Raw genomic sequence first — 24,839 nt, 5'->3', positions numbered from 1 at the left:
CTTCCATCAAATCGCTAAGTTTCTGTTTCTTAGCATTCCAAACACCATTCTCTGATTCTAAAAATTTATAATTATTATCGTCTTGTACAAATTTTCCATCTTTTCGTATTAAAGTCTGTTGTAAAGTGGGCACATCATTTAAACTTTCACCTTTTTCCACATTAGTAATTTTCTGTTTTTTAGCATTCCAATTTTTATTCTTAGATTCTAAAAACTCATATTTAGTTTTACCTTGTAAAAAGACATCACCTTTTCTAGTTAATGTCTGTCCCAAAGTTGATACATCATCTACAAACTCCCCATCTTTACCAATACATTACCAATTTTACGGTTTAAACAATTCCAACTATCATCTTGTAAATTTAAAGTAGGTTCACTACTAGCCCTGGGTTCTGCAGGCTTATCATATGGATTATATAAACGATAAAATTTATCCATAAACATATTTTTATTTAATAAATAATTCCACTTTCTCTCAATTCCTCAATAATGGAATCTATTTCATTATCCACTCCTGAGTTACCGGCTTGGCGACTTAGCCAAAGAAGTCTTAACCTATCTACAAGCTCATTAGGATCATCCGAATAAATTTAGTCAATTTTATTACCTCACTTGTCACAAACCTTCACCAACAGATTTATATAGAGGTTTAATTATATTACGATATTTAGTATGTCTATTACTTGAAATTGGTGCACCATCTTTGTAACTCTTTAAATGTCCGTTTGAAGCTTCCAAAATCTCTTTATAATTTTGCAAATCAGCCGGAGTATAATCCTCAGGTTCTTTTAAAGTTAACAATTCCCACAAACCTTTTATCCCCTTGTAGGTTTTATTTGCAACTGTAACATCATCATTGGCAATATCAACTTCCTTATTTCCAATAAAAAATGTATTTGCTTCTCGTCTAATATCAGATGTAGTGTCTGTCATACTACTTTTGCTGAGGTAATTTCCTATATAGTCTGATGCTAAAGGACCAAAATATAATTTCTGTGGGGTGGATGTAATATGTGGTTGTAATGGTTGTAATCTATCTACCAAATACATGTCTTTATACTTGGTCTTTAACAACTCCTCTGTATAGAAAACCAGCCTCCCCTGATTATATTGCCATTTTCATCTTTCAAGATATAAGTCACAGGCTTTGTATTCTTAACGTCTGCTATTTTAAATAACTCCTGTGCCCAATTTGGGGTATAACCTTTACTAAACACATGTTTATACTTGGAAATCCTTACGCTATCACCTACCTTATATTTTGGCTTTTTAACTTGCACTTTAAAAGTCAACCTCTCATGCACATATTTACTATTCTTAACACTCACTTGGTTAGGCTTCATTCCTGTAGATCTATGCACTTTATTATTATATTTTCGAATTAACTTTGGAAGTAAATCCAACCATTTATAACTCCCCTGAGCACTAAATCCCGTATATAACCAATTCTTTAAAGTTCTCTGGAACCTCCCCACAATTGCAGCCTTAGTTGTAGAAAACGTGTGATAGTGATTAATATTATTTAGTTTTTTCATTAGCTTGCTAAAATATTGATTAAAAAATTCTTTTCCATTGTCAGATTGAATTTTTTTAACTCCCTTTGGTAAAATGGTTTTAATGGCTTCTGTAACCACTAACCCTGTCTTCTTCTTTAGTGGAGCAGCATAAGCTTTTTTGAAAATGGATCTATTCACGTTAAAATATATTTATTGCCAGAATTCTCTCTAGCATAATTTACAATAGTTACTCACTTAAAATATTTATCATTGTTATTGTTATTAAGTTATTATTCTAATAAAAATATTTGTCATGGTGTTTGCTATTTTTGTTTTTTATTGTTTTCTAGGTCGGTCCATGTGCCATTTATTGTATAACTTTTATCAAACCTGGCAAATGTATTTATTTTATCTTTCCCAACAAGCATAACCCACTACACTAAAGGCTATGTGCTTCCAAAAAATGACGGTAAATAACAAAAAGAAGATATTGGACAGTAATAAGACCCCTATTAATATTCGGTGCACCGAAACTCCCCCGCTAGGATGGCAGGTACCTGAGCCCACCAGGTTTGTCATACTGCGTAATGACTCACGAATTCCACCCTCCACCCTCTACCCCCCTTCCTAGCACCAATGATGCAGGGTGTCTATTGGTCAACTACATAACAAATAATAGTGAACTACAAAATACTTTACGCCATACTTCGTTATTTTGACGAACTTCCCAAGCAAGGATTTAGTCCAGAAAACAGCTGTTTGCCACCAGCTTATTCAAATGGGGTTTCATTGCGTACTACCATAGATAAAACATACTCCCGTACTACTATACTGCAATGAGTTTTACCGGACACCAATCAGCTGATTATACTGTATTTAGTTGGCAGTGAGTGGTTATAAACAAAAACATGACTAGTGATTTTTAGACCTTTAGTTGGTGGAAAATAATAAGGATTTGTGCGGATTTAGTAGTATGGCAAACTATCGTACGTAACTCGTCCAAAATGTGTGTACCGGACTCGTATGGTAATCCCGTACTCGACTTCGACTCGCACGGGAACGACCACACTCGTCCGGTAAACACTTATTTTCAGGACTAGTAACGTAATATACTATTACCCCAAAATATGTTTTTCAGTTTTGCTTAGGTTTTCTAACCGAGTAGTACTCAGTGATTCTGTGCGATAGTTTTATTGCTTAGTTAAGTCGTTCGTTCAGCAAAGTTAGCTATGCAACAGGTTATTTGTGAGCGAGGGCAAGTAGACTTGGTGAAAGACAATTATGATTTTATTCTTGAAGAGTTTTGAAGAGTGGAGAAGAAAGGTGGCATTGTAGCCAAAAGAATTGTAAGGCATACCTTGGATTATGGAAAACTATTTTCCAGAAGAAAAGTTACAACAAAGTAATGTTCAGAAATTATGAACTAACAATTAAATATCAGTTGGTGCACCAAAACTCAAGAAAAACACAATACAATTTTTAAAAACAAGTTACAATGTTTTAAGAAGTTAAATAGCTTGTTGTAATGGGTATTACAGTCCAAGAACCTTGTATTACCGTATTACTTAAGAGGGGTGTCTTGCTTAAAATCCGGTAGTTCTAAATATTTGTAAACTTATTCGGGATATCGGCCAAATTAATAATCTAGGTTTGTGTCCGCGTGCGAAGACCGCAACCTTAACGTAAGTCAAAACAATCGCAAAATTTACGACTTGCTGTAATTCTTTGATGATTTATTTTGAAGACGTTGTTTCACTCTATGTAAAATGTTTCTTAAAAAAAAATATTTCTAGTTTATGTTGTTATCTCAGGTTCTCAACGAGACACAAAAGTTGTTTTGATCCATTCACAAAACCGTTTACACTTGGCGCATTATACAGTATCTTGACCCGTGGCCTACTCCAATGCCGCGGAATCAGAAAAATCAATTATTGGGGACAGTAAATAAAGTGTAAAACAATTTGAACAAAATGTCAATTTATAACAATATAATAAAGATTTAAATTTACTTATAACTGGTAAACTTCTTTTTATATGTTAGGCTAGTACAATCTGTGGATCAGCTGTATTATTCTTATACGAATTTCACCATACACTCCAAATTGCTTATTGGGTTTCAGCAAAATCTGATTCTAATCACTATACAAAACTGTAATAAATAAATGTAAAGTTTTTAAAATTAAATTTAATTTGTAAATGAAATCCTCTATTGAGTATACAAATCCTGTTATTTCTAACCTTAATGTTATGATAGCCACTTTACGCTTTCTTTTGAGGTAATTTTAGTTTGTGTTCCTTAAAGCTACACAATGAAAAAAAATAAAGTTGTCCTGGTCTTATAATACCAGGTAGGGTAATAAATCTTTCCCTAATAATAATAGATAATAACAGTGGAATCCGATTATAAAATGAGTCTTATCGCAAGCGGACGCATATTTTCTAGTTTCTAGACATGTTCCATTCCTGAAATAAAATGTATTCATAATTGCCTCCAGGATTGAATATTGACAATATAAAATAGGTTTAAATACCTTAATCACGTCATCAATCCTAAATTTGTCTGGACGACTAGTTTCGAAACCAAGGTTTCATCGTCAAGCCTGTTTCTTCATTAAATCATTGGAACACAATGTCATCGTCAATACACAAATAGTCAACACATAGCACACACGAACACGGGTACCATATGAATAGGAATACATTTACATAAAATAATCCAGACGACAGGGGATTACAGTGGCAACAATAAGGTATTTAACCTCTAGAAAAATAACTCTAGTTCAGAACTACTTCACATTTAATGGAAAGTATTATCTACAAGAAGACAGTCTCGCCATGGGCTCGCCATTGTCCAGTATACTCTCTGAAATAAACCTTTACAACTTTAAAAATACAAATAACCTCTCTGCCAACAAAAGATTTTCAAAGAACATCTTATTTTATAATAGATACGTTGATGACACCTTTTTGATTTTTAATGGTAATTCTAGGCAGCTACAACTTTTGAATAATTACTTAAACTGTATCTCACAAAACATCATATTCACAATTGAAATTGAGAATAACAACTCTTTAAACTTCCTAGATCTCACTTTGAACAAAAGCAACGTCAGCATCGTCTACAAAATATACAGAAAGCCTACAACCACAGATCATACCATCCACGCATCCTCTAACCATCCGCAATCGCACAAGATGGGCGCTTACACTTTTAAAAATTCCCATGTCCCAGACTGACTACGACAACGAATATGCATTATTAAAATACATAGCCGTCACCAATGGCTACAATAGTAATATCATTGACAATATCATACGTAAACAAAAGAACAGAAAACAACTGCAAGAACCCAACCAAAACTTCGTCTCCATGGAATATGGTAGCAATTTGCACTACACCCTAAAAACGAATTGAAGAAACACAATATTATCTTGGCCAGCAAAACTACCAATAAATTAGAAAGTTTTTAAAATCAACCTACTTCAAAATTAACCGATTCTAACAGCCAAGATGACACCAGAGTCTACAAATTATCATGCAGCGACTGCCCAAAAATGTACTTAGGACAAACAGGTCGTTCATTCAAGAAAAGGTTTAACGAACACCTCCCCAAACCTAAACTGCGAACTCAACATTCTAAGTTCGCTGAACACCTGAACAACGAAAACCACAACGTTAAAATGGCTGTAGCAATAACCTAAATATATTACACAGATGCACGAAAGGCTCCCCAATGAATGTCCTAGAAAGCTACGAAATTTACAAATCAACCAAACACCATCCCCACGACATTCTAAACGAATAATCAAATTTTGGCCGTAATATAATATTTGACAGGATTGAGGATATCGATAACGGCAGAGCTCGTAATCAGCTGATCCATCCCCCCCAAGGTCAATGTCACCAGCGCCTTGACCAGACGACAGGAGTCGGGTAGTTGCATCGAGTCCGTCACCGCGCGTGTTATGGCCGGCCACGCATTATTTTATGTAAATGTATTCCTATTCATATGGTACCCGTGTTCGTGTGTGCTATGTGTTGACTATTTGTGTATTGACAACGACATTGTGTTCCAATGATTTAATGAAGCAACAGGCTTGACGATGAAACCTTGGTTTCGAAACTAGTCGCCAAGAAAAAAAAAATTAGGATTGATGACGTAATTAAGGTATGTAAACTTATTTTATATTGAAATAAAATGTCTTTACAAAATCCAAAACAGGTTTTTTTATGAAAAAAGAGGTATTTTCATGATGATTGCATCAGTAGTATTTTTGTTATGAAATGTTAAAGTCTCCTGTTTTTAGGAAAACGCCGAAAACCCTGTATATTTTCATTCAACCCGCTGAAAGGTTAAGTTGAAGCTGCATAAACTATTTTAAATCAAGACACATAATCTGAGAAATAAATTTGTAAAAATATGATGTACAGTAACTTGTATCTTTCTAAGTGTACTGGTTACTTTGCAATAAAAGCTCAAACTTGAGTAACTATACTTTTTGACTAGACAGCAGGCACTCTCTCTCCTGAGAGATGTATGAAGGGTTTTGGGAGAATCTCCGCATTCTAAAATGACAACGAAAAATCTCTCCCCGCTATTGCCTCCCCTTGGATTCCAGGAAGGACAGCGGGGGAATATCGGTGCGTCGCTGGGGTGGCGGGATTACGGGTCGCGGCGGAGTTTCGGTGTCTACCTGGATTTTGCGGGGGAGTTTCGGTGCGTTCTTAATATTATAGAGTTGTTTTTCTACTTTCCTCGTCTTTTATTATTTTGTTAAACTGGTATTACAGGAATTTAGTAACGAATAAATAGCACTTTTAAGTCATAACCTTTTGTTTTATTTTTTTTTAATTATGGATCGAACCCATCTTGCACCGAAGTCTGGTACGCTATCCACAGGTTAAGTCTGACAACGCACCAACAGTATCTGGATCGGAATTTTTATTAAATCTGAAGGTCGCTGGACTAATAAAAATTAAAACCGTTTATGAAGCAAGAACCATTTTTATTTGGCCAAGGAAACGGATGTTTTAATAAAGGGTGACATTACTCAATAACAAGACCAGGGATTGGACCATTCCGTTTTGACAAAAGTATAAAAAAGTGCCCTTTCCCCCAGTCCTCCTCCCATGCTTTCCTCCCCCCCCCCATCAGTAGTTTCTTTTTTTTGACAGAGCGTATACAAAAGTTATATTTTATCTGTTAGTTATACACTCAACTTACTACACACCAGGTAGTACCACTTACCGCACTGAAGGCCCAGCAAGCTCCACAAAGGCCTTGGTCCTTGACAGGGGTTACGGCTCCCTGCTTCCTCCAGTCAACATTCTGGGGAAGTTTCAGATCCTCATCGAACTCAAACTTATCTCCACTTTTCTTGTAGTCCTTGGGCAGCCTGGATTTGTTCATCGTCTTGCTGAACTCGTCGTTGGTCTAAACGCAATTTAGTAGTTTTAAAATGCCATTGACTTTTGAATAGTGAAGTAGAAATTCAATTGATATGGTGTAGCTGAAGGCTTTGGATGGTAATATTTGTTTTGGGGCCACTTAGAAATCCAAAAAGTTGGTTTTTGAAGTGATTTATGTGTGTTTTTTTATATTCAGTTCAATCGGTTCAAAAATCTTTATTTAAATAATACCTAATACAATTTGATAACCAACCATGTGTTAAATCTAAAATATCTTATTAACATTTTTAATACAGTTACAAAGTGCACGGAAAGTCTTAATATTTTGTTACTTTTATCCATAAATTTCCTCAATACCAAATTGGTTTGTACTGTTGTGAGCTTAAGCGGTCACAATAAATACTTAACTTATAGTCTATTACTATCATATCACCACATATGTCCATATAGCAAACCATTCCCATACTGTGATACCGTAGTCATAATGTAACAAAAATAGTATTAATATACTTTAATCCTAAGTTTAAGGATAAATATATGCCACATTACACTGTTTTAACGAACTTCCCACGCAAGGATTAAGTCCGGAAAACAGCTGTATGCCGCCAGCGTAATCAAATGGGGTCTCATTACTTACACTGTAATGAGCTTCTATCGGACACCAACCAGCTGATTATATTTGGCAAAGAGTGATTGAAAAACATAACCTCTCTTAGATGATATGAGTAGTGATTGATAGTCAGTGGTAATACGTAAAGATTTGTAAAATTTTTTTTATTGTTCAGTTAGCTTAGTGTAGTATATGCACAAAATATTGTACATCACTCGTCCAAAACTTTTTACTAAACTCGAATAGCAATTCTGGACTTGACTCATCTCGCACGAGAACGACCACACTCGTCGGGTAACCACCTATTTTCAGGACTAGTAAAAGTAATATAGGCTACTATTACATCTCACCATGTCAGCGAACTGGTTGACTCCTACGGTGAAGGTAACTTCTCCTCGCTCGTACTTCTTGTTATGTTCACGGAAGAAGTTGAGGTTCTTCATGAAGATTTCCTTTCTAGTCTGCTCCTCTTTCTCATCTCTGTACACTCGCTCATATGCGATCTGATATGGAAAATTATTTACTTCCCCGATGTATTATTATACTTATGTTGATATAATGAAAGGTAAAAGTTGCCATAAAATTTCATTGAATGAGTTTATGCGATATCAATTAGGTAATATCAGCAACTTTAAGAACTAGATAAATCCAATTGGTGTTACTTACATAAGCTTTATTTAGTTTTAAAAGTGGTTTTTGGCATTGCATCAACAACTCCAATCAACTTTTCTTACATACCTAATAACATCCATGACGTAAACACTAACAAAACGAAAAAACTAATTTTAAGTTGAAATAATTGATGTAAAAGTTGGTCATTTAGTGGCAATCTAAAATCACCAAAAAACCCCAAAAAATACCCTCCCAAATTTTGTTTTTGGCCGTACTTTGATCAAGAAATATGAAGGTGCCTTACCTTGAAGAGCTCCCATTGGTACTCGTCCTCCTCAGAGTATGTGATGTGTTGGGAGTAACCCAAAGCAACAATTGCGAACAACAGTAACAGCTTCATCTTGACTAAAAAGCAACATTGATATAATCTACGAATATTTAAAAAGTTGTGGTTAAAGTAACCCACTGACAGATTTTGCTGATGTGAATTAGTAATTTATGTCCAATATGAAAAGTTTTAAGCCAATTAAAGCTAAAATGACGACTTGCTGTTCACTATAGCATATTCTGTGTCTCGTCGACCATCCTAGTAGAAAAAAAACAAGCAAACAAACAATCTTACATTTACTTAATCGTACTGTCCATATGAATAACATAGGCCTAATAATGTTTTATCTAAATTTTTTTTGTATTTCCTCCTTAATCATTGTTATAACCATAAACATGTCATATCTATTTTTTATTTAAATAATATTAGTTTCACGAGTACTGTATATAGGTTTGCTAAAAAGGAAAGTTATGAAATCTATTTTTGAAATGAAATGAAAATGCTTCTTTATTGAGGCGAACTTAGGACCACATGGTCCTTTCTAACCTCTAAATGTTAACCTCTAAAAAACTAATAATAACAACAAAATAATAACAAAAAATACAATAAAGTTTGTAACATAGCTAGTAATAAAATTGCATAAATCTATTCATCTTCCCTAACATCCAGTCACACACACATACACCCTCTGCTGCATCTGGGCCTAACGCACGCCATCCCGCCAAGCCACGGCCATCCGGTCAAGGTAATATTCTTTCAGCGCCACCAACAGTCGGGATCGGTTTTCTATAGATTTCATGGGCAGAGGTATGGAGTTCCATAGGCGGCAGGCTGTTACTAAAAATAATTTATTATAAACAGTTGTTCTATGATGAGGAATGCGAAGCGTGGACGAGCCAGAGCGGGTATTCCTTGGTCTCTTCCATTCAAAAATTTAAAATTCTTTGCAAGATAATTTGGAATTCCAAGATTGGTGACTGAATGGGTAATGGAAAGTATTCGTATTTTTCTGACGTCCTCTAATTTCAAAATTGATTCATTAATGTAATAGGGTGTGACATGGTCATCACGCCTAAGATTGAACAAGAATCGAACAAAATAATTTTGTACACGTTGTAATTTTGTTGCCAAAGCCACAGTCATATCATTAACCACGGTGTTGCAGTAGTTGAAGTGTGGAAACACAAGTGATTTGACCAGTAAGAGTTTAATGTGAAAAGGTAGAAGTCGTTGCATCTTCTTCAGTGTGTGAACAGCGGCAAACACTCTTTTACAAGTGCTTACCACCGCGTCAGTCCAGTCCAATGTGCGGTTTAGAGTCAAACCAAGACTTTTTACTTTGTCCTGGTATTGCAAAGTGGTACCGTTTACAGTGATTTTTTTGTAAAATGTCTAAGTCCACTTTGTTGAGTAACCGTGAGTGACCTATGATGATTGGCTTTGTTTTGTCAGGATTGAGTCCAAGTCCGTTCTTTTCTGCCCATTGAACAATTCTGTTGATGTCGTGTTCATCATATTTATAGTTTCATTTGCATTGCTCACTTTAAAATGAGAATAGATTTACAAGTCGTCAGCGTACAAATGAAACTTTGCGTGGTGTAGAACTGTACTGATGTCATTGATGTAAATGGTGAAAAGCAGAGGACCAAGAATTGAACTCTTGGGAACTCCGCAGGGAACATGTCTCCAGTCGGACGTCAAGTTTTCATGAGAAACACACTGCTTTCGGCTCTGAAGATATGATCTCATCCATTTTAATGAATTATCAGAGAAACCTAACAGTTTGAGTTTGGCTAGAAAAATGCTATAGTTTACGGTATCGAAGGCTTTACTAAAGTCAAATAATGTTAAGATAGTACATTGGCTACGATCCATAGCAAATCGTATGTCATCAGTTACATGAAGCATTGCCGTTTCAGTACTGTAAGATTTACGAAAACCTGATTGAAAGCTATTGAGGATGTTGTTTTTACCAAGAAGTCAGAAACTTGGAGTGAATGACTCTTTCTAGTGCCTTAGAAAGAGCGGGAAGAATGCTAATTGGTCTGTAGTCTTGCGGAAGCGATGGGGATGAGATTTTATTCAAGGGACGGACAAGCGCAGACTTCCACTTTTCTGGGAAAATACCTGATCTTAGTGAAGTATTAAATATGAAAGTTAATGTTAGGAGGAGAGCAAACAAATGTACTAACCCTGTAAACTCTTTTAAATAGTCTTTAATCACCTACCTTATTCGGTGTATATAACTATTACATTGTTTGATGTTTGCATGCACAAATTAAATTCGTAAAGCACTCTTTTAGGGGGAAAACTATGCAAGTAAAAAATTTAAAATTTTTACCAAAACATACAGCATAAAATGTTTTATGTCCAATTAAAGCATACAAATAAATAATGAAACATCATTTAATTTTAAAATTGATTGATTTATTCTGGCCTGGTTTAGCAGCCTAAACTTACTTGAAAATAATTCAGTCTATACGTACATAGCCGCTAGAAGGTAGTCATGACCTACCTTCTAGAGGCGCCGTACGTGTCCGATGCCTATCACGCGTGTTTTCGTATTTTTGTTTTGGCCAATTTATGTTTTAATGTTTTCGTGTACGTTTATGTGTTATTTTTGTGAACTTTAAACCTTTTGACGACCATTCCATGGATTAAATCAATGTACGTTTGACCTGAAGATGTGTTTTTACAACATGAAACGGCTGAAGTCAATTAACTACAAACCAGGATCACTTGACGGATACAGGTAATTTAAACCTTTTATTGAAAAATCATTGATCCAGAGGCTATACCATAAAAATGAAACCAGTATTTTCATTTCTTTTTTTACTATGGATATTTAGGTGTTTACTTAATTTGTTTGTGGTTCTGCATAAGAGTGTGATGTTTTGTTTTTTCATAGATTTAGATAGTATATTGTGCAATGATTTTCCATATTCTACTGAGATAAACTTTTTCTGTTCAGGGGGAGTGGTTTCAATGCGTTTTTCATTCCTGTTCTTTTTCTTGGAAATTATTTTGTTCACCATTTTACTTTCATATCCATTGGCCACTGCTATGTATTTTATTATATTTGTTTCAGTTTCAAAGTCGTCTGGATCCATGGGTATTGATAACAATCGATGAACCATACTATTGTAGGCCGCTAGTTTATGGGAGATGGGATGGTAAGATGTAGAGTGGATTGTGTGATCAGTAGCGGTTGGTTTCCTGTAGATGGAAAATTTTATATTCTGGCATTCTTTTGTCAATGTTAAATCGAGAAAACTTATTTGAATTATGGAGTTCCCTCGACGGGTCATCATGTCATCGCAAAGCTCTAAACAGTGCATCACTTCACTGTACAGGTCAAAAACAGCAAATACTTGCAGCTTTCTCAGCATCATTGAATGTGGCGATTTTGGAGTTTCGAAGTGAAGTCTTTTAGCGAAGTCTCCCCTTCAAAATGCACCACTATGACGGAAAGTCTAAAATAACTTTATTTTACCCCTTCTCCCAGTAAATCCCTGATGTTTGTTAGAGAATGGAGTAAGCAGACCGATATTTTTGTCAAGTAAAAAAAGGTTTTTAGTCAAAGGGGGCATTTTTAATAGAACACAATGTTGCGACATTTATATAGAAACTATTTGCGAGGACCTGTCTTCATGGTGGAACGGTGGAGGTACATGAAAATTCGTAAGTAAATATTTATTTGGTGTGCCTACATTTTATTAAACGCAGTTTTAAATGAATAAACAATTGTATACACAAGATATTGGAAAAAGCTAATTCAATAAAATGTCGTGATGAATAACTTCTTTATCAGTATTTTGGGTGTTATTAAATATACTGAAAGTAAATATAAATACGTCCAAGAGATTTGATTAGATTTGATCTACTTACGCAACAACATAAAAGTGTACCTTATTTTTGTTTGGTTGCATAATTATTTTACATTACAGAGTTGTTATTATTTCAGCGATAAAATATCTATGCATGATAATAAAAATGTTTTTTTGTGAATTATAAAATGTGTTTACGATATTGTTTTAACGATTAAACCAAATTAACCACAACCGAGCAAGGCTCGGTCCCCCGGTACTTAATTTTTAACTAAACTAAATCTAAACAGCAAAGAAACCTAAACTGTACCTAAACATTTTATACAACAGAAAAATAAGACTTTGACTAATTTACATAAGACCTTTGAAATTATTAGAAACATACAATATTTCGTTCCAAAAAATAAGTTATGTAATATTTTTAGGTAAGCTATTAGTATCGGTATCTATCAGTATCCCTAGGAATTAAAACTCAATGAAGCCTGCCCCATTACCGAAACTCATTCGCTGAAATTTCTCATGATGACTAATGTGACTAGACGTTCTAACTCACAAAACAGTAAAAAAAAATACGAAGCAAATTTATAATTTCACAAAATACTAGATATTTAAATTATAATCCCTTTGATATTTGAACAAATATTTTGAGGTCGTAAATACCTCTTCAGCGGCTGTTTGAAAAAAACTAAATTAACCTTGCTCGTATGGCGGGCAAATCCAAGATGGCCGTTGGCTTCCACGGACTCCTTTGGAAATACATTCAAAACCAAATATCTAACCTCACAGTATACTAGTAGTCTAGTCAAGGTATGAGGTGTAGAGTGAGCGTGAGCATTACTAAGCGATTCTTTCAGAAACTTGTTCAGGGGGCTTAGGGTGTTAAAATACCAAAAGTCCTGACTCCTAGGTGCTGAGCCAGGGTTTGGAGGGGGAAGAGGGGAGTTAGAGGTACGCATTTTGGTTTTTTTTATTATATCTTGAAAACTATCAACTTTTTGTATACTATACTAAATAATAAAGTTTGAGAAGATTAATTTTCTACAAGAAAAGCATATAATGTGTTTATTTAGATTAAACATTTTACGAGTTATTACTAATTTAATTAATATCTTAATAAAATACTCCTTCCATAAGAAATGCATGTAAATTAGTATGCAAAATTGCGCAAATCCTATCCGCCCAAAGGTAATATAACCGATATTCTGGAAATCTTGGTAACATTTCCAGCAATTTGACACTTAAATCAAAAATTTTTTTCAAAAAGTAAAGTGAGGGTGAGCGTTTAAAAACGAGATGATTTGAGGTTTTCTTTTAATAATTCTAGATGCAAAAAACACCAAAACACGACATTTTTGTTACCTCGCCCTCGCCTTAATTTTAGATCAATTTTAGCGAATTTCCTATATATGGAATAAGCTATTACCGTAGTACTCATGGTAAAACCTGGACCCGGGACCGATTTATTTTTTCTTTATATATATATATATATCTGTGTGTGTGTGTGTGCGTGTCCGTTAGCACGATAACTCGAGCCAAAATGATCCGGTTTTAATGAAATTTGGTACAAACGTGTAAACCTACATTTATTCAAACGAGTTTGCAAACCAACATGATTGGACTATGGGAACGGGGTTTTTTGGGTTAAAAATTGGTTTTTCCCATTTTTAACCCTAATAACACAAAATTTCACAATTTCTTTCCAAACCATTTTGTAGATCTTAAAAAAACTAATAATTACTAAAAGTACTCGTTAAACAAATTATATTTAAATAGGGAATAAGTGTGATATTTTTAAGGAGGCATTTTAGTGTAAATCCTATCAGGCCAATGGAAATTCGCTTAGTCTGCAGGTTTGCTGTGGTGAAGGTATTTATGATTAGAGTGTGAAATTACTGGAAATTTTGTCAAGATTTCCAGAATATCGGTTATATTTCCATTGGGCGGATAGGATTCGCCCCATTTCGCAGACTAATTTACATGTATTTCTTATAGAATGAGTATTTTAATAAGATATTAATTAAATAAGTAATAACTCGTAATCTGTTTAACCAAAATAAACACATTATATAATTTTCTTGTAGAAAATTTAATTTTCTTCAATTTTATAATTTAGTATAGTATACAAAAATGTGATAGTTTTCGAGATATAATAAAAAAAATCGTACCTTTACCCCTCTCTTTCCCACCCCCCCTTTCGCCCCTCCACCCCCCCTTGCTCACCACCTAGGAGTCAGGACTTTTGGTATGTTAACACCTGAAGCCCCCTGAACAAGTCTCTGAAGGAATCATTTAGTTACCTGCTCACGCACTTTACCCCCACTTTTGGAACATTCATTGACTGGACTATAGATATTTACATTGTAATCACTTTGGTGTTTGAAAAACTATTTTTGGATGATAATTAACTCTTCAGTAGCTGTTTGAAATTATCGAAGATGGCCGCTAGCCTTTAAGAACTTTTAAACTCGCAAGCATATTATCATATTATACATTTAATTCAGTGCTTTTTAATGTTACTGGTAATACTATATTAGTCTATCAAGCACTCTCCAAACAGTTGTTATCAGAGACAGTAAAACATCTCAGGCTCCTACCGATGAATGGGCATTGATAACTACAAACACTAGCCGTAATCCTGTTAGACAAATTGCAAAGGGGCTGCCGACGGGACCAGTGGAAGTGCGGATTAGGAGACCATACTTTAAACCGGGACCAGTAGAAGTGGGGTACCTGACTTACGGGACCAGCGGAGTCTGCCCCGATTGGACAGGGGAGCTATTTACAATAGCAGAAGCTAAGAATACAAAGCCTGTGACTTGGGCTTATCCCAACTCCGCGCAGTGGTCAGAAATCTGCCAAAACCGACTGTCCAACTCCGCGCAGTAGTCACTTCGGATCCCTCGCGATACATGTTCAACTTCGCGCAGTGGTCAATTTTGGCTCTCACAGCCCTGACGGCTGATAGTTTGTTTTTGAAGTTTGAATTTGTTATAAATGTACACAGTTTACCACTGTACGAAGCCCCAGTAACTAATAAAATTAAGTTAAACAGTACAAAAGAGAATATTTATGTTTTATTTGAATTTGACTATTATTAACCTAACCTAACCAAACCTAACCTAACATGTCACATGAATAAAGTAGCGATGAAAAAATAAAAGTGCAACATTACTTTTGGGACACATATTATATATGTATAATATTTTGTATTAAACCTTTCATATCTCATCCGAGAGTACAACAAGTAAAAGTTAAAGATTGATGAGTAGCGTAGAGATTAGATGGGACCAGCGCAAGGAGTTAGGCTGTACACTAAAAGTGACCACCGCGCGGAGTTGGACTGGACCCTTCGGGGGCCATAAAACTTTTCGTCATCTTAAATCTGACCACCGCGCGGAGTTGGGCTATCCCCTGTGACTTATATCTTGAAAGATGAAAAATACAATATAATCAGGGGAGGATTCTATACAGAGGAGTTGTTAAAGACCAAGTATAAATACTTGTATTTGGTAGAGAAGGAAGGATAATTTATTGTATGGCTTGGGTTCCCAAGTAGCCAGAATTTATGGATTTCTGAAAAGGATACCTAAGGGAGCGGCATGTCAGTGCGTCACCGCTAAGAACGAGAAGCGAGACGCGAGAAGCATTTCCATGCCCGCGGCCGAGAGCGCGCTCGAGTTCTTGTGCAAACCTCACACTGTGCAATCGATGTTTTGTATGGGTTTGTATAGGCCGAGAGCAGGGTCTTTAAAAAATGGCTAAAAAAGTGCACCCATGTTATTCTTATGAGGAAAAAGTGACTAAAGTGGGGCATCTTTCCTATATTGCCCCTACTTTACATTTACACTTGTATGGAAAATGAACTAATGAATGGTATGAATGGTTTGATAAATGAACTAATTAGCTTTTTTAGCTTGATTTTGAAAATATATAGGTGATAAGTGATGATTAGTAATATTTATAAAGTTGGACATTTGTATAGGGATATGTAGGCAAAGATCAGGATTTTTTTACTGGCCTAAAGATTATCCCCATATTATTCTTATGGGAAAACCACTCAAGCATCGTCTCTTTCCTGTATTGTATCTACTAATTAAAATTTAAAAATTCAAATAAATTGCATAAAAAGCCTGTGCATTGTAACAAACGGATTACACTAAGACTAAGTACTAACTCACCTCAGTTCTCCAACAAATACAACATAACTATAATTTATCTTTGCAGCCAATTTATAGTCGTGCTGAGTGGATGAGATGGGTGATAAAAGATCAATCAAAACTAAATTAGCATGACGATGATAAGACATTGTTGTTTTAAAATTGTCTATTATAAGTTTAGATAACGAGATAAATTACTAATTAAAGTGAAAAGAACTACATATTTTTTATGTTCAACAATTATTTAACAAACTAAGTCAGAAAACAAAAATACTTTTTACGTAAAGATAATCTCTCAAAAAACTTCTCTTTTTGCCTTCCGTTTCGCTGATTCAAAAAAGCAGCTGTTTGAATTTTTTTTCGAAGTCTTGATTAGGCTATTAACGATTGCTTCGTAACGATCTCGATTAATATCGAGGGCATATCGAGAGACAAAGAAATATTACTGTCTGATATGTGCAAGACCTACGAATGCGACTTCCTCCTAGTTCAAGAAACACACCGGGTCATTTTAAAACCTAGACCCAACATAGAGGGAATGAGACTGATTCTAGAGAGACCTCATGATCAATATGGTAGCGCTGTTTTTGCCAGGCCATACATTGACATCACCTCAGCTTCGCTGACTGAGAGGAACAATACTGAGATACTAACGGTCAGGACACCACAGTACAGTGTCACCTCTTTGTATAAGTCTCCCGAATCTCAGTATGTATTTACAGAGCCCGCTAATCTATGCTATGATGACATTAATTTAGTCTTAGGGGATTTTAATTGTCAGAGCATTGCTTGGGGATACATAGAGACAAGTGAAAATGGGACAAACTTTGAAACCTGGGCTGAGGCAAATGACCTGCAGCTCATACACGATCCTAAGCTCCCTTGCTCCTTTAACAGCGGTAGATGGAAGTGGGGTTATAACCCTGACAACATCTTTGTGAGCAGCAGGATTGTCTCACAGTGTGAAAAGTAGGTGATCCGATTCCCCAAACTCAACACAGACCTATAGTATGCATCGTTAGTGCTTGTAGTGATTGTATTTAAGATTGACACTGGTGCAGATGTTAATATTATTTCCACCAAAGATCTTGATAGCTTATCTCTACCTAAGTGTTTTGAGGTTCAACCATCAACAACCAAGCTTGAGGGTTTTTGTGGGTTCAAAATAAACACAGTGGGGGAAGTAACACTGCCAGTTACAGTGGCTTCTAAATTGTACAACATCACATTTATTGTGGTTGATTCTGAAAAGGAGACTCCAATAATAGGACTTAATTCATCTATTGCAATGGGCCTCATCAAGAGAATATCTATTGATGCAGTAAGCAAAATACCCGACGTACAAACGCTGGTTGAAGAGAATAAAGATGTATTTGTAAACCGAGGTTGTTTTCCTGAAGTACTGAAACTGAAACTTAAGGAAGGGGCTGTTCCAAGAAGTTCACCTGCCCGTAGAATACCTAACAAATTAATGGATCGTCTTAAGCAGAAGCTGGATTCTTTGGTATCAAGAAACATGATTGAGAAATGTGACTATGGAGAATGGGTACACAACCTTGTTATAGTGGAAAAACATAAAACTGGAGATTTTGAGAGTTTGTTAGACCCAAAGGAATTGAATAAAAGTTTGATTCGAGACTATGTTTTAATCCCATCTCTTGATGAAATAACCACTAAGTTGGCTAAGAAAAAATACTTCTGTGTGTTTGATTTGAAGGATGGGTTCCATCAAGTTCCCTTTGATTTAGAGTCATCAAAACTGTGCACATTTAGCACTCCGTTTGGCATTTATCCTTATTTACGAGCACCATTTGGTCTCTCAGTTCTTCCAGAGTACTTACATGAAACAACATCAAAGTTTTTCAGTGATGTTAAGGGGGTTGTAATGTATTTTGACGATATGCTGTGTGCAGCAGAAACAAAAAAGAGTTGTATAAAATTGTACTTAAAGTTATCAATGTGGCAAGGAAAAACCACATTCAACTGAATAAGGATAAAATTCAATACTTTGTTGAAAAAGTGCGATTTTTAGGACAAGAATTTGATTGTAATGGTGTTAAACCTGACTGTGAAAGAATCAGAGATATTAATGAACTGGAAATACCTAAGAATATGTAACATTTTAAGTTTTATGGTCCCTCATTTCGGACGTAGAACTGATCACTCTACTGAAAATTAATACCCTAGCGTCAGCGCGCACGCTTAGGCCGATAATTCCCATAGAACTTGGATACTGCTTTTCCCGCCAGAATCATTATGCATAGAAAATGACAAACGCCAAACCTCTATTCATTCTCTTGAGCTACCGACCTTATCTGCCTCACTCAACCTTTGTACTCTGCAAGTAGTTACTGGATTCTACGAGCTTCACATCGTCTGGCCTACGTTAAGGCGCGTTCACACATGGCGACTTTACTCGCTGCGACTAGAGTAGCGGCTACTAATCGCTATGTGTGAACAGTAAGTAGCGGCGACTAGCACTCGCCGGCGAGTAAAAAATCACTCGCGAGGAAAGTTGGACATGTTTAACTTTTGGGGCGAGTAGTCGCCAGTAGCTGACCTTGAAGTGTCACGTGGTACACTCGCCGCGAGTGGTAGCAACCCTGTCGCCCTGTGTGAATAGTGTTATCGCCGACTAGAAGCCGGTAGCTTGCGATCTGACGACTCGTGGTTGTGTTTTGCTCCTTTTAATAACGTTTTGTCAGTTTATACGGATTCTATACTAAAGATGGCCGATAGTGTGAAGTGGAGTACTGACCAAATTGTTACTTTCCTGGAAATTTACAGAAAGCATGAGTGTTTGTGGGACATTAGGTCACCTGAATATATCCTTAACACAGATACTCAATACACGTCTCAAAGTCTCTCGCCTTCCTACAGACATTTTCCACAGCAAACCCTACTCACAACGAATCATCGAACTGTACTAACTACTACAAATCGCGATGTGTGAACAGAGATCGAAAATTTGCCGGCGAGTAAATAGCGGCGACTAAAGTAGCGGCGACTAAGTAGCGGCTAGTTAGTCGCCATGTGTGAACGCGCCTTTACTGTTCCAGTGTAGTTGAGTCATCCAGTCATCGTCGACAACAGATCGCCATATTGCTTCATTCTACTGAATTTACCCTCGTCTCTGCTAGAGGATTTTTGCACTTGTTTGGTGCGAAGAGGTAAGGCAGATCGCATTAAATTATACTTTTAATCAACTGGTAATCAGCCAATTAGTTCAAAACTCGTTCTGTCTAAAATTTAAAATGTTGCTTAAGGTAAAACAGTAGCCTATTATGCCTGCCCGGTTCCTGCAAATGTAGTTTTGTCATCGTAAATTTGACCTTGTACTGTACTTTTGTAAATTAATTGTAACTTGTAAATTTGAATCAATTGTATATTCTTGTGTTTGTCCGTTGTTAATGAATCGTGTGTAGTAAATCGCTAATAATTTGAGAAACTTCATGTTCATGTAAAGTAACCTGTTAGGAATTGAATTTTCATGTAATAATGTTTTGTACAATTGTAGACGCAATACTCTGAACTATAATGTGATTTTATCTTAACTGTCCTAATTGATGCAAATTAGTAGGCAAGTAAAATAGTATTTCGGAACCAATTACCTTGTAGACAACTGTTCGTATTTTATATATTACTGTGTAAAATATTCAAATCAGCTGATCGTTCGTAATACTTAATATTCAAAACTGTGGCTATTATTGTTTCAAATATTAATTATAATTGTTGATTTTATTCTTACAGCGTAATGAAGGGTGTTGTTTATAACTTGTGTAAAGGTAAAGATTTTATTTATATGTTATGTTTAATGTAAAGAAATTGCCTTTGTCAGATATATAGCTTTTTAATATTCTGCTGATTTTGCAATTCAAGACGTTATTTAATTCAAGACGATCACTATGAACCAAAGTCAATCCGGTTAGGCATAATTTTGTTATCTTAGGATAACTGTAAATATTCATTTCAGATGTAAACAAACTTAGATAACTGGTTGCTAGATTCATTCATCGTTTTATTTGTTTTAAACTTGTATATTTCCAAACAAAACTGGTTTTATAGTATTGCTGTTGTCAAATATTTATTCATGATGAATTTTATAGATGTTATTCACTTTTATGTTGTTCAAATATTCAATAGTTCTAATGACTAAATTTTGTCTGGTTATGGCATAGTACTATTCATGTAGGAATTTAAAGCTAGGCGCCCACCAGGCAACTCAGCGGGTGACGCGGCGCGGAGAAAAACTTCCGTCCGCTTCTCCAGGGTTCGCGCCCACCAAGCAACTCTAGCGGAAGCGCGGGGCAGCGCTGAGAATTATTCTTTTGGAGGGGATGCACAGTGCACTTCGATTCGGACCCGAACACTCCCGAAGGGCTCACGATACTTTCCGAAAACACCCGAATGAGCGGCAGACGAGGGGCAGACGCCGTTTCCGTGCCTCTACCCCGCGCCCACCAGGCAACTCAACGGAGGCGCCGCAACACGAGAGGAAGAAATTCTCCACCGAATTCTCACTGCCGGATTCGAGAAGAAGTTTTTTTTCCGCGCCGCGTTGCGCCACCCGCTTGGGCGTCAGTCCATAAGATAACATGGCACGGATACGTGGCAACTTTTTTCCACGGCGCCGCGCCGCGCCGCGTCACCCGCTGAGTTGCCCGGTGGGCGCCTAGCTTTATAGGGTTTTCTGTATTGGCTGTCTCGACTGAATCTCTACGTACTGCCGTCTACCTACTGCTAACTACTGTTGCCGCACTTCCCTGTCTCTCTCTCTCTGGGTGTGATACTACTGGGTTGCCGCACCACGGCCATTGTTGTGCACCGGACGGCCGGACGGTCCTGGAATTCCCGGCTCACACGGACGCATTCTTACGTCACTATCTCCAGATACCGATAAGTGATAGAAATAGTTTTGTATTTTTGGTTGAGCTCAATCTAAACATTTTAACTGGACTTGGACATTCATTTAAATTTTGGTTTCGACTGAATTATATTTGTATATACCTACTTCAAGAGTTTTGTGGCCAATCTCCTAGGAACTTGGACTTTCAGCGTGTGGTAGAGATTCTCCATCTACACTCTAATTGAATATATATATACCTATTTATCTTGTTCGTGCATATTTGTTGTATATTTATATTTTGTATATTTCTGTGTATTAATATGTTTTCCAGCATGGTGGCCACCTGCAGTTCATTGTGATTATTATTGAATTTGTGTTTGTTTAAACTGATCTTTTATTGAATTTAATATTGAGGGTAAAAATAACTGGTTTTGAACGTATCTATTATTGAATCTGGATAATAAGAAGAAACTCACTTGCTTTAGTTAAATCTACTATTGAATTTGAATATCAAGGGTTATATACAACTTGTTGAACTTAGGTATAAGATTTGTTTGGATTTAGATTATCCTGGAATATTAACTCAAGGTTGAGTAACTAGGTCTCTGGTGTTTTCTATGGCCTAATTGTTTGAATTTATTGGTAAAAAGGGTAATAAAGTAGATTTATACTTTCAATTGTGTTCAAGTTATTGTAGTCCAGAGTTTTAGCCTAGAGTACGTAATTCAAAACACAATCTTTTAGATTTTAAATTAAAGTTTATAAATAATTATTTGGTGTTGAGCCAGGCAGGGGTAATAACTTTCAATACTCATTTTAGTTGATACTATCAAGATTTTTATCAAATATTTTGCTATCTGCCTTACTGTGTGTTGCTTCGGGTGGGTTTGTTCCCCGTCACGGCCCTGAAGAATTACACAGAACGGGGTGGCGCCCTAAAACATCAATTTATTTTAACAAGTACCACGGCTGGGCAGATATTGAAATTATTGTTTGGAACTTCAGCTCACCCCACCCTTCTCCCTGAGTAATAGCCGGACACTTCTGCTTTTTGCGGCTGCAAATAAGACAGAACTTCAACGAATTTTAGGCACTGTGAATTATCTTAGGCCTTTCATTCCTAACTTAGCAGAGCACTGCTCATTCTTTCAAGATTTGTTGAAAAAGAATGTAGTTTTTCAGTGGACCCCCAAACACAGTCGTCATTTGGACAAACTGAAGGAAACTATTACATCGGCTGCTTTACTATCTTTACATCTTACCTTACATCTTGCTTTACATCTTGCGACACACTATCTGCACTGAAAAATAATATTACGCATTGCCGGGGATAGCTCAGCCTACGATGGCTGGGTAAAGTTCCAGGGTCTGCGACAAGGTCAGGGAAACCACTAGGCCAAAAGCCGGGTCTAACCGGTATAGGACTGGCTCATACACGGGCACTGTGAACAAGTAAAAAACAAGTCACCAAAACAAACGTGCAATAATCACTAACAGGCCTACGCCGATTCTCCACTCTCCTAGGGGGTCGTTGCTGACTACGCAACTCGGGCTTCGTCCTAAAAACTATTTTAACTATCCAATAGTCAAGCCCAGAGTGCCTAAAACACAGTGAGTTACACGACGACTTGCCAATAAAAACCACAACGCGAGTTACCACCAGGCGGGGGCTACTAGGCCACTATAATCCAATACACAACTCTAATGCCCAAGCTAAGAATCAGACAATTTACTCAATAATAATACCATATAATAATACAAGTGCACTATAAGCAGAGTGACTACACCTCTAGCAGCTGGTCTCAACAAATACCAAGCTAAACAAGCAAAACTAGATGTCAATTGCACTACTATTAAATTATTGAGCTACTTAGTAGCAGATAAATAAATACTAAATACGATCCAAACTCTAGATAAATATATTATCTGATAGCCGGTACTCCGCTATCCAAGCTACCAAGATAACGTGTTGGATTACTAAACAAGCTGTTCAGGTTAAATTAAGTTAATCAAATGATTAATCAACAACAACCCTACTACTACTACTGCTACTGTTACTACCAACGTTACATCACTTAGCTGGGCTTCTGTTAATAGGCTAATATTAGCTACTAGCCTACTGGCCACGTGCTCCCAACTACGCACGCTAAATCGTGCAGCCTAGGTTTGTCGGGCCTCGGAGTTATTAGTAATTTAACTAACTCTTGGTACAACGCAAAATAATATCTACTACAGTCAATAAAATATATTATTTGCGCTCTAGCGCCTGCCCAGAACCGTCAGGAATATACTTTAATATTATTCCTGACACCTGTAAATACTAACTACAATCAGGCTTTGACCAGCACGGTTGCAACTCTAACTCTCGCAACCAAATCAGAGATGAATGTTTTAAATGTCAACTATCAACTCTTAAACCAAAATATAATAAAAGTCGTCCACTCACCACAAGTGGGTCACAACACCCAACTCGACACCTACACTCACTGTCACTCGTCTCACCGTACCACCAACGTACACGCCACTCGTCTCCACAGGACACCAACACTCGCCTCCTCACTCTACAAGATCCACCACTAGAATGTCCGTCCTAGGCTATCCTGAAAATCTAGGATATCCCAGGCTTATCGGCACTGATAAGCCGGGTCAAAGGGCGCTCGCTAGCTTCGCCGCCGCCGCTTGCTCACCTCAACAATCGGTGCGCGGCTAAATAGCAAAAATATACCCCCCTAGGGAAAATAACTCGTTACATAGTCCCTTTGATTTTGACTCTCCAATAACTATTCTCTTGGTTGTTCCTTGTCCCAAAATGGGAAGCCTGTTATGTTTGGATCCAGGTCACTTACCGAAAGTGAAAAGAACTACTCACAGATTGAGAAAGAGCTACTCGCAATTGTATATTCTTTTGAAAAGTTTCATAACTTAGCCTATGGACACTTCAGCATTGAAGTACAAACGGACCATTCTCCTTTGCTATCAATTTTCAATAAGCAAATTCATCAAATAAAGAACAATCGTTTAAGAAGGTTGCGGCTGAAGTTACTTAAGTACTCATTCAGTGTGAATTTTGTTCCAGGAAATAAACTATATGTTGCAGATCTTCTTTCAAGACAATGTGCTCCTACAAAATCAAAAGAAGATGAAAGTATGTTGGATGTTGTTCACTCAGTTCATGAAGTTACAATAAATGTAAAAACAATGGATCAGTACATAAAACTACAAATGAAGACGAATCCTTATACAAAGTTACGCAGTTTTATCAAGAAGGTTGGCCCAGCAAAGTTTCGCCGAATAACCATGAACTAATGCATTATTTTAGAATACAAAATGACCTAACAGTTCAAGATGGACTAGTGTATTTCAACGAAAGGTTGATAGTGCCACCATCTATGCGAAGGTACACTTTACAGACACTCCATGAAACTCACTTGGGATTCAACAAGTTAAAGAAGAAAGCTCAAGAACTTGTTTACTGGCCTGGATTATTTTCAGATTTGAAAAATCTTATTGACAGCTGTGCTGCTGTGCTACTTGCGATAAGTTTATGCGAGCA

At 36.5% G+C, this 24,839-nt stretch overlaps 1 protein-coding gene across 1 annotated transcript in view; it reads right to left on the bottom strand.

The window, feature by feature from the left end:
* Positions 1-16,526, bottom strand: part of LOC128996660 (procathepsin L-like) — a 35,987-nt gene extending 19,461 nt beyond the window's left edge. The window contains exons 1-4 of the mRNA XM_054422090.1: positions 16,462-16,526; positions 8,433-8,533; positions 7,867-8,019; positions 6,746-6,931 (exon numbers count right to left, since the gene is read on the bottom strand). Of these exons, the coding sequence (XP_054278065.1) occupies positions 6,746-6,931; positions 7,867-8,019; positions 8,433-8,528 (435 nt within the window). The 5' untranslated portion in view covers positions 8,529-8,533; positions 16,462-16,526. The remainder of the gene's footprint in view (positions 1-6,745; positions 6,932-7,866; positions 8,020-8,432; positions 8,534-16,461) is intronic.
* Between the last annotated feature and the right edge of the window lie 8,313 nt (positions 16,527-24,839).

Source organism: Macrosteles quadrilineatus, unplaced genomic scaffold (genome assembly GCF_028750875.1).
Source record: "Macrosteles quadrilineatus isolate MER2022 unplaced genomic scaffold, UCM_ALF_1.0 Scaffold_6__1_contigs__length_79288215, whole genome shotgun sequence".
In the NCBI taxonomy this organism is placed as follows: Eukaryota; Metazoa; Arthropoda; class Insecta; order Hemiptera; family Cicadellidae; genus Macrosteles; species Macrosteles quadrilineatus.
This window is presented reverse-complemented; position numbering and strand designations above follow the sequence as displayed.